Source organism: Malus sylvestris, chromosome 5, assembly GCF_916048215.2.
Source record: "Malus sylvestris chromosome 5, drMalSylv7.2, whole genome shotgun sequence".
In the NCBI taxonomy this organism is placed as follows: Eukaryota; Viridiplantae; Streptophyta; class Magnoliopsida; order Rosales; family Rosaceae; genus Malus; species Malus sylvestris.
In genome coordinates, this window is record NC_062264.1 from 5,847,528 (window position 1) to 5,864,060 (window position 16,533).

The window sequence follows — 16,533 nt, forward strand, 5'->3', positions numbered from 1 at the left end:
ACCATTGGAGGCACCGCAATCTCTTGGAGGTCAACTAAACAGACCTTAGTTGCCACTTCGTCTAACCATGCTGAAATTCTCGTATTACATGAAACAACTCGAGAATGCTTTTGGTTGAAAGCAGTTGTGAGTCATATTTGAAGCTCCTGTGATCTTTACCCCATTGTTGATGTCCCGAAGATGATCTTTGAAGATAATGCAGCATGCATCGAACAGCTCAATAAGGGTTACATCAAAAGAGACAACACCAAGCACATTGCGCTGAAGTTCTTCTTCTCACATCAACAACAAGAGCATCAAAAGATTGAAGTCACACAAATCCATTCACAAGACAATCTGGTCGACCTCTTCACCAAATCACTGCAGAAGACAACGTTTCAGAAGCTTGTTCAAGGAATAGGTATGCATAAACTTTCTAGTTGTAACATTTTTATTTCACTTTGGAATTATGTCAAACTCAAGGGGAGTATCCTGAAGTATACTTGCTTGATCTTAATTCACTCTTTTTCCCAACGATTAGGAGCATTTTTCCCACTGGGTTTTTACTACCTAACCAGGTTTTAACGAGGCACCCACCTTGGGCTGATCATATCCCTAATGACGTCCCATAGACATTTCTTTTGACTTTGCATTTCTCACACATTTTTCCTTAGACTATGGTTTTGTCCCTACTCGGGTTTTCGCCATAGCCTTAGGATTTTTTAGTGAGACTTACTTCCTTATGCAAGTTCCTACCTTATTGAAAATAAGCATTGTTCCTTAGAATTATTGTCGATGAGTCAACTTTCTTAACTTCTCCATGATGCTAAATCTACCTTGAGTATTTACACACTTAAGGGGGAATGTTATGAACTTTCTTAGTTTATGTGTGATTGTGTAAATCCTATATTAGATTTGATTCTAGTTAGTCTTTCCTATATGAACTTGTATTCCTTAGGGATGAAGGATTTCTTCTCCCTCTGGAATAACACACAGACATTCCCCTACGATTTTACAAACACATCTCTCCTCTCTCTCTCTCCTTACCACCAGCCCCTTCCCTTTAGTTAGATAAAATAGGCTACAACACTATCTTATTTATAAAAGATTTCACAATCCTTTTCATAAAATAACTTTGCTCACAAAACTTGATTGAATCAACACAGTCACCCTACCATCTTTTTATGATTGATCCAGCACTCAATCATCTCTTTCATATTAATAATAAATGGTAAGGCTAGTATAAATCACAACGTTTCCCATTCCAGATGACTCATGGAATCTGATAAAGGATACACAAGATATGAAGTAGGATTCCAGACGCACTCAGTGGAACCAAACAGAATGTAGGGATCCAGACTCACTCAATGGCATCTATATATACAGTATTAGTAGGATTCCATATGCATTCGTGGAATCAGAAATAAAGGTAACTAGAGATTTAAGATCCACACAAGAAATAAAAAAGAAAGTAGTTTAGGATACCGGTCATCTACTAGCTCTCACACTTCACAAACCTTTCAAATATACAAATATATATATATATATATATATATGCATTTCACGAAGCAGATCGATGACTGACATTAAAAACATTTATAAATCCATGTTATATCCACAAAGTATAGCAACATGGGGATTTTCGTAAGCAAAATACTTAGGAAATTGTTATTAGCACTCCAAAAATCTTATTTGGCACTCCAAACTTTCTATAATTAGAAAGAAAGATACACTTGTGAGGAGTGTAGAAGGAGATTTTGGAGTGCTAATAACAATTTCCAATACTTATCACATAATATTAAAGTCACTCACCTTGAGTCCAAGCTACTACCAATCCCAGGCCGATGATTGAAGCACTAGGACACGATCAATGCCTATAAAAATACACAAGTATTATCTAAGAATCCTATAAATTACGAGACACCAGAATAATTTAGGGCGTGTTAGCTAAAGGGTCAGCCGTTAATCAAAGTGGCCCCACTAGGTCACAATCCAAGATTCTCCAAACAGAAAGATTCGAATGTCGGATTTTCGTTTCATAAGTTCTCCTAAGTATGACAATCAAAAAATATCAAGCTCACAAAATTGGACGGCAACCTTACGGTCAGATTATTGTCAATTATGAAAATCGATCGACTATACAATTATTTCAAAAATTGGATAATTGAACCATCGCATCAAATCTCAACAAACAGACATAAGATATGGGCCTAGAGCATCAAGGACGTCTTACTGCCCAATGTCCATATCATCAGTTTTTCCACGGGCAGCTGCATGTGCTGTAGTGGTTTCAATTAGAATTGCCCAATGTCCAATAATAACTAGGTTAAAGGTCGCTATAGTAATTGCAATGTGAGCATCCAACCGAAAATCAATTAGAACTGGTTGAAGAGGCTTAAGATATTTTTTAGCCTTTGGCACACAGCTACCATCTCCAACCACCAAGTTTTTCTCTTCTTTCATACAAGCAATATTAAGAATTTGAGAGATTGAGATTAGAACTCAAGACTTTGTAATGCAAAGGTGAATGTTCTTAACCAACTAAGTTACAAATCATTTGCGTCAAATTTAAGATGGAAAAATGTGATTTTTTGTCATAAAATATTTTCTTAGTGTGGTCTTTAGAGCATATCCAATGGGAGATTGGAATGTGCATTTTACATTACTTGTTGGCCAAAGTTATCAAGGAAATTTTTTTTCAAGGTGCAAGTAGCCCTTTATCATAGTGATGGAAATGTGTTGAATCCTTGTATGACAACGTGAGTTCGAATTGTCGGTGGCTAATCTAATATCTAGTCTAACAAAATCCATTGTTGAACAAATTTTTTTTTTTAAGGTGATGTAAAATATCCATCTTGACCCGCTCACTAAATTATCAATGCAATGAACTTCAAAAATTGATATTTAAGTTATAACATGTTCATTCGAAGGCATTATACATCTTTCATTGTAGATGTTCATGCATCTTAAACTTACGATAAAGATGCTCTTATACACCACTATTTCTCTATTTCATCAAACTCATGGGACATTGCTAAATTGATTGTACTGAAATGGTTTTTTGTGCGAGAGTAAGAGGGAGAGGGACATTAATGAGATGAATATCTCGTGCGGATGAATCGTTTACAATACAGTCAAAAACCTAAAGCCCTAAATAGTGCATTGTGCCCTAATAATATATATATATATATATATATATATATATATATTCAAAAACACCTCTCTTTCTCTCTCTCGCGCTCTCTCTGTCTCTCTCTCATTCATGTGATCATGTAAATTTTCTTTTGCCCGCGCCACTCCCAAAACAAACCCACCACCTCTCCCTCGGTAAACAAATCACAGCCACTCTACTATATATCACCCTACCACAGTAATCAGCAGTAAAAGAATAGTAAACCCTAATAAAAGTTCCTCTATCTGCACGCTAACCCTAAATCCCGACTCCTCTCAGTCTCCCTCCATATAATATCCAGCAAGGTCGCATAGTTTATTATGCTAGAAAAAGACACTGAAATTGGTTGCTTACTTCAAACAAACCCTTTTAACTTTCACAATCTTCCATGCCCTTCTCTGCCTCACTCACTCCAATACTATCTTTATAATTCATCAAAGTCTTTTATTTTCTCTTCCCTAGGCAGCAAGCAGTCTCTCCTCCTCACACTGCCTGCCACCCCCATGCCCTAATAGACTCTGAAACTTTTGATTCTGTCCAGGCCTAAATGCAGTTACTTATCTTATTACTTCAATTATTCTATTGCTATTGGCATCAAAATTGTTTAGTAGTTATCTTATTTTTTAGTAACATCTTAGCAACCATTTTATGGATCATATATTTTCAATGAAAAGTGAAATTCACTTACATAGATACGTCTTAGTTTCATTAAACCAACAGAGTAAATATGATTCAGATAGCCTCATTTCGCAGTTTAGATTAATTTGAACTGTTGAATCATTACATGATGTATAAAGATAGGCATATTTTGTTGAGAATGAGTTCTACATTTATGGGAGGAGGGATCTTGCATGGGCTTATAAGTAAGTTAGGCTATTCCTCATATAACCAATTGGTTTTATGGTGGAACCTCAACTTTTTTCATTGTATCAGAGCAGATTGTCCCATGTGTAAAGCCAAACGGCCACACGCGCTCCATGTCACCCTGTTGTGTTGTCCACATGTTAGGCTCAAAAATTCACCACATGTGAGGGGTTGTGTTGAGAATGAGTCTTATATTGATGAGAGGAGGGACCTTGCATAAGCTTATAAGAAATTGGGTTACTCCCCATATTGCCAATTTGTTTTATGGTGGAACCTCAACTTTGTTCATGGTATCAGAGCAGGTTGTTCCACGTGTGAAGCCAAACGGCCACATGCACTCCATGTCATCCCGTTGTGTTGTCCACATGTTAGGCTTGAAAATTCGCCACACGTGAGGGGGCGTGTTGAGAATGAGTCTCATATTGATGGGGAGGAGAGACCTTGCATTGGCTTATAAGTAAGTTAAGCTATTTCTTATATAGCCAATTGATTTTATGGTCGAATTTTACCCCAATTTAAAGTAAGTGATCCCAAATTCAACATTGTGGTCCTTAAAATAAAGGTTCCAAGTATCTCTTATCACTAAAAAGTATACTATGGACGAGGACTTCCAAATGTTCAATGTAGATATTGTTGAGACAATATTTCAAACTAAGAACGCATTGTTATGTGTAAGTTTAAAATGTATAGTAATGCATGATTAATTTGAAATATTATCACAGTGAGAAAAATGATACGAGCAACACTACTTCAGTGTGCAGGAATTGCCCCTAGGGTATTAGGAATTATTAGGAATGAGGACCCGCCTTTACTCCCCACAAAGGGTAATTTGGGCAATCCAATTGATAAGGGGTGCTAAAGCCTTCCCTAGAAGTGTAGGAAATATAAAGTACAAAATCAGTGGTGATACTATATTGCATACAGGGATGGGGATTTCAAGGTCTTGGAAACACAACACAAGCAAAGAGAAAAATAGTAGTAGTCTCCTACCTCCCTTAGGCCTCATACCTCATAGCAACCACAGCGCCACCACTCCAACCTTGAAACTATTCAAACACACACCAACATTTCTGGTTGTGTTAATTAGTCCAGAAAGAGTTTTTGAACCTTTGTCACTACCACCACCCCCACCACCACCACAAGAGCACAGGCTGATCAGCCAGGACTAAAATAGAAGAGGAAAGAGCACTTCAGGTGAGATAACAGCACACTCCACCATTTTTGCTTTGACCAAAACATTAACTGAGCTGTAAATAATTGCACTTTAAAGATGTGTGACACAAGCTTTTTTGTTCACATGCATGCCTTCAACTTATTCAACTTCAACACCTTGTTGTGAAATTGAAGCTTTCTCCCATCTCATTAACCACGCAAACTTCCGCCCACATGCATCTTGTTTCCTCCTCTCACTCCTCACACTAAGACTCTCCACCACCACCATCGTCCTTCAACACCACAACCACCACCATCGTCCTTCTTCAACACCACCACCACCACCACCGCAACCACCACCATTTTCAAGCCCTAATTTTCCCCCACAACCACTCAAAAAATGGTCCAAAACACAACCCATTTACTATTTTCCTTCAGATTGTTGATTTTCATAACCATGACCAAAATCTCATTAATTACCTCTCTGTCCTCTGATGGCCAAGCCCTCCTCTCCCTCCTCCCTGAAAAGCAATATTCTGTGCTTTCCTCATGGGACTCATCAAGTGAAACACCATGCTCATGGCAAGGGATAACATGCTCTCCCCAAAACAGAGTAATCTCACTCTCTCTCCCCAACATTTTCCTCAACCTCTCCTCCCTCCCTCCGCATCTCTCCTCCCTCTCATATCTCCAGCTCCTCAACCTCTCCTCCACCAACATATCCGGCACCATCCCACCTTCCTTTGGCCAACTCACCCACCTCCGCCTCCTCGACTTGTCCTCCAACTCCCTCACCGGCCCCATTCCACCGGAGCTAGGCAACCTCTCCGCTCTCCAGTTCCTTTTACTCAACTCCAACAAACTTTCAGAGAAAATACCTCAACAACTTGCCAACTTCATTTCCCTCCAAGTGCTTTGTCTCCAAGACAACCTCATCAACGGCCCAATCCCATCTCAGTTGGGCTCTCTGGTTTCCCTCCAACAGTTTCGTGTTGGAGGGAATCCGTATATCACCGGCGAAATCCCATCCCACCTAGGCCTGCTCACTAACCTCACAACTTTTGGCGCAGCGGCTACCGCCCTTTCGGGGGTGATCCCATCCACATTTGGGAACTTGATCAACCTCCAAACACTGGCTCTTTATGATACTGAGATATTTGGCTCAATACCTCCGGAACTCGGACTTTGTTCGGAGCTGAGGGATTTGTATTTGCATATGAACAAGCTCACTGGTTCAATTCCTCCACAGCTGGGGAAACTGCAAAAGCTCACCAGCCTGCTTGTTTGGGGCAATGCATTGTCAGGACCAATCCCAGCTGAGATTTCAAACTGTTCTTCCCTTGTTATTCTCGATGCTTCTGCCAATGATCTCTCTGGACCAATCCCAACAGACTTGGGGAAGCTGGTGGTTCTCGAACAGCTTCATCTCTCCGATAATTTGCTGACCGGATCAATTCCATCCCAGCTCAGCAACTGCACCAGCCTCACTGCTCTTCAGCTTGACAAGAATCAGTTGTCAGGTACAATTCCTTGGCAGGTTGGCAATCTCAAACTCTTGCAGAGTTTTTTCTTGTGGGGCAATATTGTATCGGGAACTATACCAGGTTCGTTCGGCAACTGCACTGAGCTCTATGCACTTGATCTCTCAAGAAACAAGCTTACTGGGTCGATCCCAGAAGAGATTTTCGGTTTGAAGAAGCTGAGCAAGCTCTTGCTGTTGGGGAATTCTTTGTCGGGCGGGTTGCCACGAAGCGTTGCACATTGTCAATCTCTAGTCAGGTTAAGGCTTGGGGAGAACCAGCTTTCAGGACAGATTCCTATGGAGATAGGCCAGCTGCAAAACCTCGTTTTCCTCGACTTGTACATGAATCATTTCTCTGGAGGATTGCCGTTTGAGATTGCCAACATCACAGTTCTTGAAATGTTGGATGTGCACAACAACAATATCAGTGATGAAATCCCGCCTCAGCTTGGGGAGCTTGTGAATTTGGAGCAGCTTGAACTTAGCAGAAACAGCTTTACCGGAGAAATTCCTTGGAGCTTTGGCAACTTAAGTTACTTGGACAAGCTCATTGCCAACAACAATCTACTCACGGGTACGATACCAAAATCTATCCAGAACCTGCAGAAGCTAACTCTGCTGGATTTGAGCTTTAACAGCCTCTCCGGTCCAATCCCACCCGAAATTGGTCGTGTAACAAGCTTGACAATCAGTTTGGACTTGAGCTCCAATAGTTTTACTGGAGAAATCCCAGAGACAATGGCGGATTTGATGCAGTTGCAATCACTGGACCTGTCGCATAATATGCTCTATGGAAAAATTAAGGTTCTTGGTTCTCTAACTAGTCTCACTTCCCTGAATATTTCCTGCAACAATTTTTCGGGTGCCATCCCAGTTACGCCATTTTTTAGAACTCTTTCTTCGAATTCATATGCTCAGAATCCACATCTTTGTGAGTCTGTTGATGGGACTACTTGTTCGTCAAGTCTAATGCTGAAGAATGGTTTGAAATCCGCAAAAACTGTTGCTTTAATTACTGTGATTCTGGTGTCAGTAACCATGGCAGTTGTTTCCTCGTGGATTCTTGTTGTGCGAAATCATAGACATATGGTAAAGAAATCTTTAGGAGCAATGGCAGCCTCGTTGGGGGCTGAAGATTTCTCGTATCCATGGACTTTCATCCCATTTCAGAAGCTCAATTTCACCATTGATAACATCTTGGATTGTTTGAAGGAGGAAAATGTGATTGGAAAAGGTTGTTCTGGAATCGTCTACAAGGCTGAATTGCATAATGGGGATTTGATTGCGGTGAAAAAACTGTGGAAAACGAAGCAAGAGGAAGAACCGATAGACTCTTTTGCTGCAGAGATTCAAATTCTTGGACACATTCGCCATCGGAACATTGTCAAACTCCTAGGTTACTGTTCGAATAGAAGCGTCAAGCTGCTTCTTTATAACTACATTCCCAATGGTAATCTGCAGCAGCTATTGCAAGGGAATAGGAACTTGGATTGGGAAACTCGGTACAAGATTGCAATTGGATCAGCTCAAGGTTTAGCATACCTTCATCACGATTGTGTCCCGACAATTCTGCACAGGGATGTCAAGTGCAATAACATACTGCTGGATTCAAAGTATGAGGCCTATCTGGCAGATTTTGGTCTGGCAAAGCTGATGAACTCCCCAACTTACCACCACGCAATGTCGAGAGTAGCTGGCTCTTATGGTTATATTGCCCCAGGTAAAACTAGCTACTTCATTTTTTCTAATTAGTTGTCCCATTGGTTTTATGAGAGTATTTGTGTCACAATCTTGTTCAACTAATAATCTCAATCTGTTACAATCGCAGAGTACGGATACACGATGAACATAACAGAGAAGAGTGATGTCTACAGCTATGGTGTGGTTCTGCTGGAGATCTTAAGCGGGCGTAGTGCTGTACAGCCACAGATTGGTGACGGGCTACACATTGTTGAATGGGTGAAGAAGAAAATGGGAAGCTTCGAACCAGCTGTATCGATACTAGATACAAAGCTCCAAGGCCTACCGGATCAAATGGTGCAAGAGATGCTGCAAACACTTGGAATAGCAATGTTCTGTGTAAACTCGTCGCCTGCAGAAAGACCAAGCATGAAGGAAGTGGTGGCATTGCTAATGGAGGTTAAGAGCCAGCCTGAAGAATGCGGAAAGACCTCCCAACCCCTTATAAAGCAATCTTCAAACCAGACTTAATTAGTTTTAATCCTTTTTCTAAACCTTCCAAGGACAATTAGCAATTAATTTTCTAGAACATAAGAGAACACTATCAGTGAGGGGATTCATGGGCTTGAATGGTGATGGTTTTAGGTTTCTTATACAGTTTTGAGAGGTTAATATGGTGAAATGCTTCAAATCACACTTCCCCCGCTTTTCTTGCTTTAATTATGCGTTCAGTCTTGAGGTTATTTCTTCTCTTTACCGACCGAGGAGGGAAATTTAAACTCGAGGCACTTTTCAACATTGAAAAGAGAAATACTACGGACTAGAAGCATGCTTATTATGATAAAGAGGTTATGTCATAACATGCATGTTCACTAATTTTTATCAGCCATAAAACCTTATTGACCTTGAATTGAATACATATTCTCAGCCTCAAGCAACAGGCAAGGAAAAGGGTATTGATTTCCACTCCCGTTGTCTCCGAGTACTCTTTATTTTGTCATGAATTTCTTGTTGATTCTCTCTTTATTTATTCAATCTCTACTGAAGAGAGAGAGAGTACAAGAAAAGAAAATGGTGTACCAAAGTCACTTCCGAAAAATGTGTCACGTATGGCAAACAATATCAGAAACATGGGGGAGCCTAGGAAGGAAAGAATGGAAACCATATTCCCCACATGCTTGCTAGACACAAGATTTGTCCCCCATCTCTCTCCATTTCTTTCCACTTTGTTTTGCAACTTGCCAGTTTGAACCTATTATAATAATTTGATGTTGAACTCGTTATCCACAAAAAAATATAAACGAAAAAAACAAACAATACTACTAAAACCTCGTTGTTATTAGTCAATATAGTACTTAATCAAAATCAACCTTTTCTATGACCAACTTCATTATTTTATTTTATTTTATTTTTTTGGAACCTGGACCAACTTCATTATTTAGTTAGATTTATCTTTGATGGTCTTCTAAGTCAAATCTTCTAAATCCGGATATTATGGCCAAAAATACAACCCAGAAGAAAAGGTGAACGCACAGCAGATTTCAAATGTGTGTACTTCCATAATTTCATCCTTATATTCTTGAACACAGCTTCTGTCTTGCTGTTGGGTTGTGTTGGGGTGGTGATTACTCTCCAATTGAACACAACCCAAAGAAAACCGTTGAGTTTGGTGCAAACGATCTGATGGACTAGATAACTCGCTACATTAATGGTATGTTTAAAGGCCGACTTTTAATTTTTTAAAGATGGAAAATGAATTAGTCATTAATGAAACTACATTCCTTCAAAACCGTCTAATTTCTTCATTTTGTCTCGAGGGTTTGTTGCTCAGATGTGTGTGCATGTTTACTCGCGAAATAACAATAGATAAACTCATTACACCAAACTTTTGGCTATCAACTCATGTGGAAATTTGTCATTTGATTGAAATAGGCCTCAAAGTGGATCCAAACAGAAAACAAATGAAACACTATCACATCAGTTAGCGTCTCTGGTACTACAATTATTCATCTATATGAAAATGAGAAAATTAAATAAAAGAGAGGAGCCAAACCACAAGCAAAGGAAATCCCTTTTGCAAGAGGCGCATCAAATTCTCTTGAGAATCAAACAAAACACTCCCCATCTGTTTTCAGGAAGTGCAGTGCATACCACAAACAGTATATATCGTCGACAGATAACATGCTTGGTCTTTTGTTCTAAAAATCCACCTGAGTACTTTTCATCAGCTCGGTTCGAGCCTCATGGCCAAAGGATCACCGCAGAGAAAGCAAGAGCAGTACCTACCACAAGCACTCCAAGACGTCGACTGCCGACGCCAATAACTGCAGATAACATGGTGTACCCACTGTCCAAAAGATCATGCTGAGGGAGACGTATCCATCAACTCAAGGCTCATGGCATGTCTGAAGTGATCAAGGCATCAAATCCATCATTTTGCATTCACCTAACAGGATAGAAATCTAAATCTATCATTTGAATTAAACAGCTAATGCTCAGCATTCACTATGATTCAGACAATGAAACTGAAAATCCAATAATAATTTACGTTATAACCACGCTCATCACTAATAACATCTAGAAGATAAAAGAAACACATTTGTAGAAGAGCCGCTGTCCCCAAGCGTTTTCCCTCCGTTTAAAACTTATTATTCGACAAATGAACAAGAAATATAAAGAAACATTTACTTAAGATATGGAAAGACATGATATATCGAATGACTTCTTTATTTTTGTCTACTAATTGTAGACATAATGGCACACCAAAAATCGTCAAGGTGGAGGAGCAAGGTTACATTCAAATTTCGGTGCCTCCACAAATTGTGAGGCCTCCATACAGTAGTTCCAAGGACTAATCAAGATATCGCCCCATGCCCACCACATGAGAAACTCTGTCCTCTTCTGAAAACCGATTTCTTCGACATACTTGTTCCTAATTGCTTTCTTTCGCCACCTTCTTTTGGTCTCTTCTTTTCTCCACTTGTGGGTCTTAACTTCTGAAAGCAAAGGATAATAAAAAGTCGTATAAACGCTATTTCTAGACATCATATATATTTATCGAGATTTATCTGGTACCACCACAGTTGCTCTGTTTCTAAAGTGATGCAGGACAACAAGAAAATAATATAAATAGAGGATAAGGATAATAGATGAAAGGAGAGAATATGGATTCAATAAGAGGAGAAAAGTATATGGGTGGGTGGGAGAGAGAGGGAGAGAGACAAAACAGCATAAACTCTATCCACATGCTCAAACAAAATGCTTGAAGTCTGAAAACCTATCAAAATAAGGCCTATAGACATTGCCAAATAAACTAAGAACCTGAAATTAATCAAATACTACAAAATAAGTGAGAAAAAAATAATTAAGTTTAAAATCTTAAGAAAGTAAAACCCTCAGCTTGCACGCCAATGCCCAAAATAACTCCAAATCTCATTAATGCACCGGTCATGTTCGTATCACAAAATGAAAAATAAAACAAAACGGTTTTAGCAAAACTATTAATCCATTCTACCACGTTTAGCAACATCAGTGCATAAGGAGGAATTCCAGTATTCGCATTAAGCACTTAAGAAATGAGGTGACCCATCTTTAGAAAAGTCTTCATAAGAAAATCTTAATCGGCCATTTAGGCTCTTGCACCATCAATTACTGAGCAGGAAAGTTCAAACTTCACCAAGGCTTCCATTTCCCATAACTACCAAGCAAATAGGTTTGGAGGAAAGGAGAATTTTCTTGTGACTTGGAGGCTAGATTCATAAAGGACATCGTATATTAAATGAAATCCTATATACTACCTTTCGTTTCTCTAGATTCAATGTTCTCCTTGATTTCATTATTCTTTAAGAATGTGTCTTAGGTTATACGATTTGGTGCTTTATTTGACAGAGTTTTCATTTGAAAAAAAAAAATCAAGAATAATACCAAATTATCAAGGAAACTATTTCACAAAGGAAGAACAAAGGGAAAAGAAAAAAAGTCATTCATCAAAATTCAAGACATGATTTGGAAGAAAATATTATAAAATAATGAAAACAGAATCATTATCGTCAGGTAATTGCTAGCAGTATGTCAGTCAGGCAACTAGTCTTCTTGTTCTAACATTAGCCATATATGTATCATTGTATTTTTCTTTTTGGTAATTTCTGAACGAGTGTATTAGAAGTTAAAGTTAAATTTCCTTCTTATATAGTTCTCAAATTGTGTCGAGACGAGACTTTCATTTCTTCTCCAGTTACATGGCAATCAATCAGAGGTTAGTATAAGCAACAGCAGTGCAGAGAAAGGAATTCTAATGCTTGTATTAAGCAGTGAAAAAAGAAAACTTCCAAAATTAGGTGACTCCGTTTTAAGAAAAAGCTTCATAAGAATCTTCATCAGTCATTTAATCTAACACTTGAAATGCTAAAGGTTTCTTTAAACAAGATTCTGTTGTGCTAGGATAGCACCAAACCTTATAGAACCAACTCTTGATAACCCACAGAAAATATATCAAATGAAATGCAAGAACAAAATATTAAAGACACCAAGATTTTAACGAGGTTCCTCAACAGTCAGTGTAACTGGATTACGTCCTCGGAGCAGTAGGAGCTCACCCAATAATCCACTATCAACCAAATGGGAGTTTACAAAGTGTTGGCAATCTCACAACCCAAAACCCCAATACACCAATAACTCTCACACACTAAAGAAACAAATAGAGAAAGAAATATAGTGATTAATTTCTTCTCTATACAAAGCTCAAATCTATTACAACAATAACACTTTGATGGAGTGAGAACTATCCAATGAAAGGAACAACAACTCCTTCTCTGAAAATGGTACTGCAGCAGTACCTTCTTTCTCTCCCTCTCTTCTCTTCGGCTCTTTAATTTTTCTGCTCTCTTCAAAAACAAAAGGGCAGCAGCTGCCCTCTTCATAACATAGCCATTCACGAGGCTTTTCACATGGGTCAAAGAGAAAAACAAAATGACTTTAGACAAGGTTCCATATTTTCCTCCCCAAAATATGGAAGTGGTTGTCTACCTTTTTTTCTTTATAATTTTTTATAGCCAAAAGTTGGCCACTTGGCCACATACTCCAACAATCTCCACCTTGGCCAAATTCTGAAAAAAGCCATGATAAGCCAACCAACACAATTAACACACAACATCACTACCAAACACTAGCAAGAGAACAACTCGTGCCGAGCCAAATGCTCCAAAACTCCTACTGCTCAACGCCTTCTTTATATAGGCATAATGTGAGCCAAGTTCAAACAGTGAACAAACTTGGCTACACCAACAACCTTAGTCAACATATCAGCGGGGTTGTCTTTAGTTGGAATCTTCTGGAGAATGATTTCCCCTTCACCAACAATTTCACAAACAAAGTGATAACGCACATCTATGTGCTTGGTCCTTGCATGATGAACCTGATACTTAGCCAAATAAATGGCACTCTGACTATCACAATGTACCTCCACCTGTTTCTGATCAACCCCCAAATCTCTAATCAGCCCATGTATCCAAATGGCCTCCTTTATAGCTTCATCAACTGCCATATATTCAGCCTCTGTAGTAGACAAGGCAACAGACGACTGCAAAATGGACCTCCAACAAACTGGCCCTTTAGCCATAGTAAACACATAGCCTGTAGTAGACTTCCTTCCATCCAGATCACCTGCATAATCTGAATCAACATAACCAACTGCAAAATGACCAATACCAGAGTCATCTCTCTCAAAGCATAAACCAACATCTCGAGTACCATGGAGATATCTCAATATCCACTTAGCTGCTTGCCAATGCTCTTTACCTGGATTATGCATATATCGACTCACCATGCCAATTGCATGAGCAATATCCGGTCTAGAGCATACCATTGCATACATCAAACTACTAACCAAATTTGCATATGGTATATTTTTCATTTGCAGCTTCTCTTTATCAGTTTTAGGACACTGTAGAGAACTCAATTTAAAATGAGGAGTCAAAGGGGTACTAACCGGTTTGGTTGAATCATGAACTCCAAACTTCCGAATCAACTTCTCAAGGTATTGTCTTTGATTCAAACTGACCAAACCCTTCTCTCTATCTCTAGTGATCTCCATGCCAAGGATCTTCTTTGCTTCACCAAGATCCTTCATCTCAAACTCATTCTTCATTTGTTTCTTCAATTTCTCAATCTCTTCAACATTCTTTGAGGCAATCAACATATCATCAACATATATCAATAAATAAATGAAAGACCCATCTTGCAACTTCTTGAAGTACACACAATGATCATATTGACTTATAGAATAATTTTGGCCTCTCATAAATTTATCAAACCTCAAATACCATTGCCTTGGAGATTGCTTCAAGCCATAAAGCGATTTCTTCAATTTGCAAAACAAATTTTCCTTCCCTTTCATTATATACCCATCCGGTTGACACATATAGATCTCTTCATTCAAATCACCATGTAGGAAAGCCATCTTCACATCGAGTTGCACAAGCTCAAGATCATATTGTGCAACAAGAGCTAACATAATACGAATTGAGGAGTGCTTCACAACCGGAGAAAATATTTCATTGTAGTCAATGCCTTCCTTTTGTGCATACCCTTTAGCAACTAATCTTGCTTTGAATCTCACATTGCTTTTCTCATCAGCATCTTCCTTCTTGGCATACATCCATTTGTAACCAATAGCTTTCTTGCCCTTAGGCAATTTAGCTAACTCCCAAGTCTTGTTCTTCAAGAGAGAATTCATCTCATCACCCATGGCATTGCACCACCTCTCATTTTCTTCACTCTCAATAGCTTCCTCAAAATTAGATGGAATCTCATCAGTGATAATAGGAAGAGCAAAAGAAACATAGTCACTATACCGAGCTGGCTTAGTAATTTGTCTCTTTCCTCTATTCTTGGCAATAGACTCTTGAGGTGAAACTTCCTCTTCAACTTGAATAGAATCTTCAAGTTCAACTTCTTCAACATCCTCATGGTCTTCAACTTCTTCACTTGTAGTGGCTTCGACATCAGCGGAAATAGGATTTGAAGTACCAGAGGCAACTTTCTCAAGCTCCACATGTTGGACATCTTTCACATTCTTCTCAGAGTCCTTGAACATACTTTCTTCATCAAATGTCACATCTCTACTGATTACAAGTTTCTTCATCTCTGGGCACCACAACCTGTAACCTTTGACACCACTACTAAAACCAAGAAAGATAGCCTTTTTGGCTCTAGGATCAAGTTTATTTTCAGTCACATGAAAATAAGCAGGTGAACCAAAAATACGAATATAGTCATAATCAGAAGAAGGTTTTCCAGTCCATACCTCCATTGGTGTCTTACCCTGAACAGCAGCTGAGGGTAACCGGTTGATGATGTGACATGCATAATTAATTGCCTCTGCCCAAAATGACTTGCTTAAACCCGATTGAGACAATATACATCTAACCTTCTCAAGCAAGGTTCGATTCAATCTTTCTGCAACTCCATTTTGTTGTGGAGTTCCCCGAACACTGAAATGTCTCACAATTCCTTCCTCTTTGCAAACTTTAAAGAAAGGATCGGATGTGTATTCACCACCATTATCCGATCTCAAAATCTTAATCTTTCTCCTAGTCTGGTTCTCAACCATTTTCTTCCAACCTAAGAAAATGCTTAACACCTCACTCTTGTGCTTCATAGTGTAGACCCAAGACCTTCTTGAATAATCATCAACAAAGGTTACGAACCAATGTCTACCACTCAAAGAGGGAGTCTTTGTAGGACCCCAAACATCCGAATGCACATAATCAAGAATGCCCTTCGTCTGATGTACAGCAGTACCAAACTTCACTCTAGTTTGCTTCCCCAAGACACAATGCTCGTAGAAATCAAGCTTACAAGTCGTGGCACCTTTTAGAAGACCTTGTTTCACAAGCCCTTGTAGAGCTTTCTCACCGGCATGGCCTAATCTCATATGCCACAATCTAGTAGTATCTGAATCAGATGTGCCCATATTTTCAGAGACTACAGATGCTTCACCTGTCACAGTGCTTCCCTTCAATAAATACAAATGGCCACATCTAGGAGCTTTCATCACAACAAGTGCACCATAAGTAACTTTTAATGTCTGTCCATCTGAATGAAACCTGAAACCCTTGGATTCCAAAGTACCCAAAGAAATAAGATTTTTCTTCAAATTCGGTAC

At 39.0% G+C, this 16,533-nt stretch overlaps 1 protein-coding gene across 1 annotated transcript; it reads left to right on the top strand.

Moving 5' to 3' along the window:
- The first annotated feature begins 4,953 nt into the window (after nucleotides 1-4,953).
- On the top strand, nucleotides 4,954-9,335 carry LOC126624307 (LRR receptor-like serine/threonine-protein kinase RGI5). The gene is made up of 2 exons (XM_050293346.1): nucleotides 4,954-8,409; nucleotides 8,518-9,335. The coding sequence occupies exons 1-2, from the start codon at nucleotides 5,568-5,570 to the stop codon at nucleotides 8,898-8,900; spliced, it is 3,225 nt and encodes a 1,074-aa protein (XP_050149303.1). The 5' UTR covers nucleotides 4,954-5,567; the 3' UTR covers nucleotides 8,901-9,335.
- Nucleotides 9,336-16,533: the final 7,198 nt, after the last annotated feature.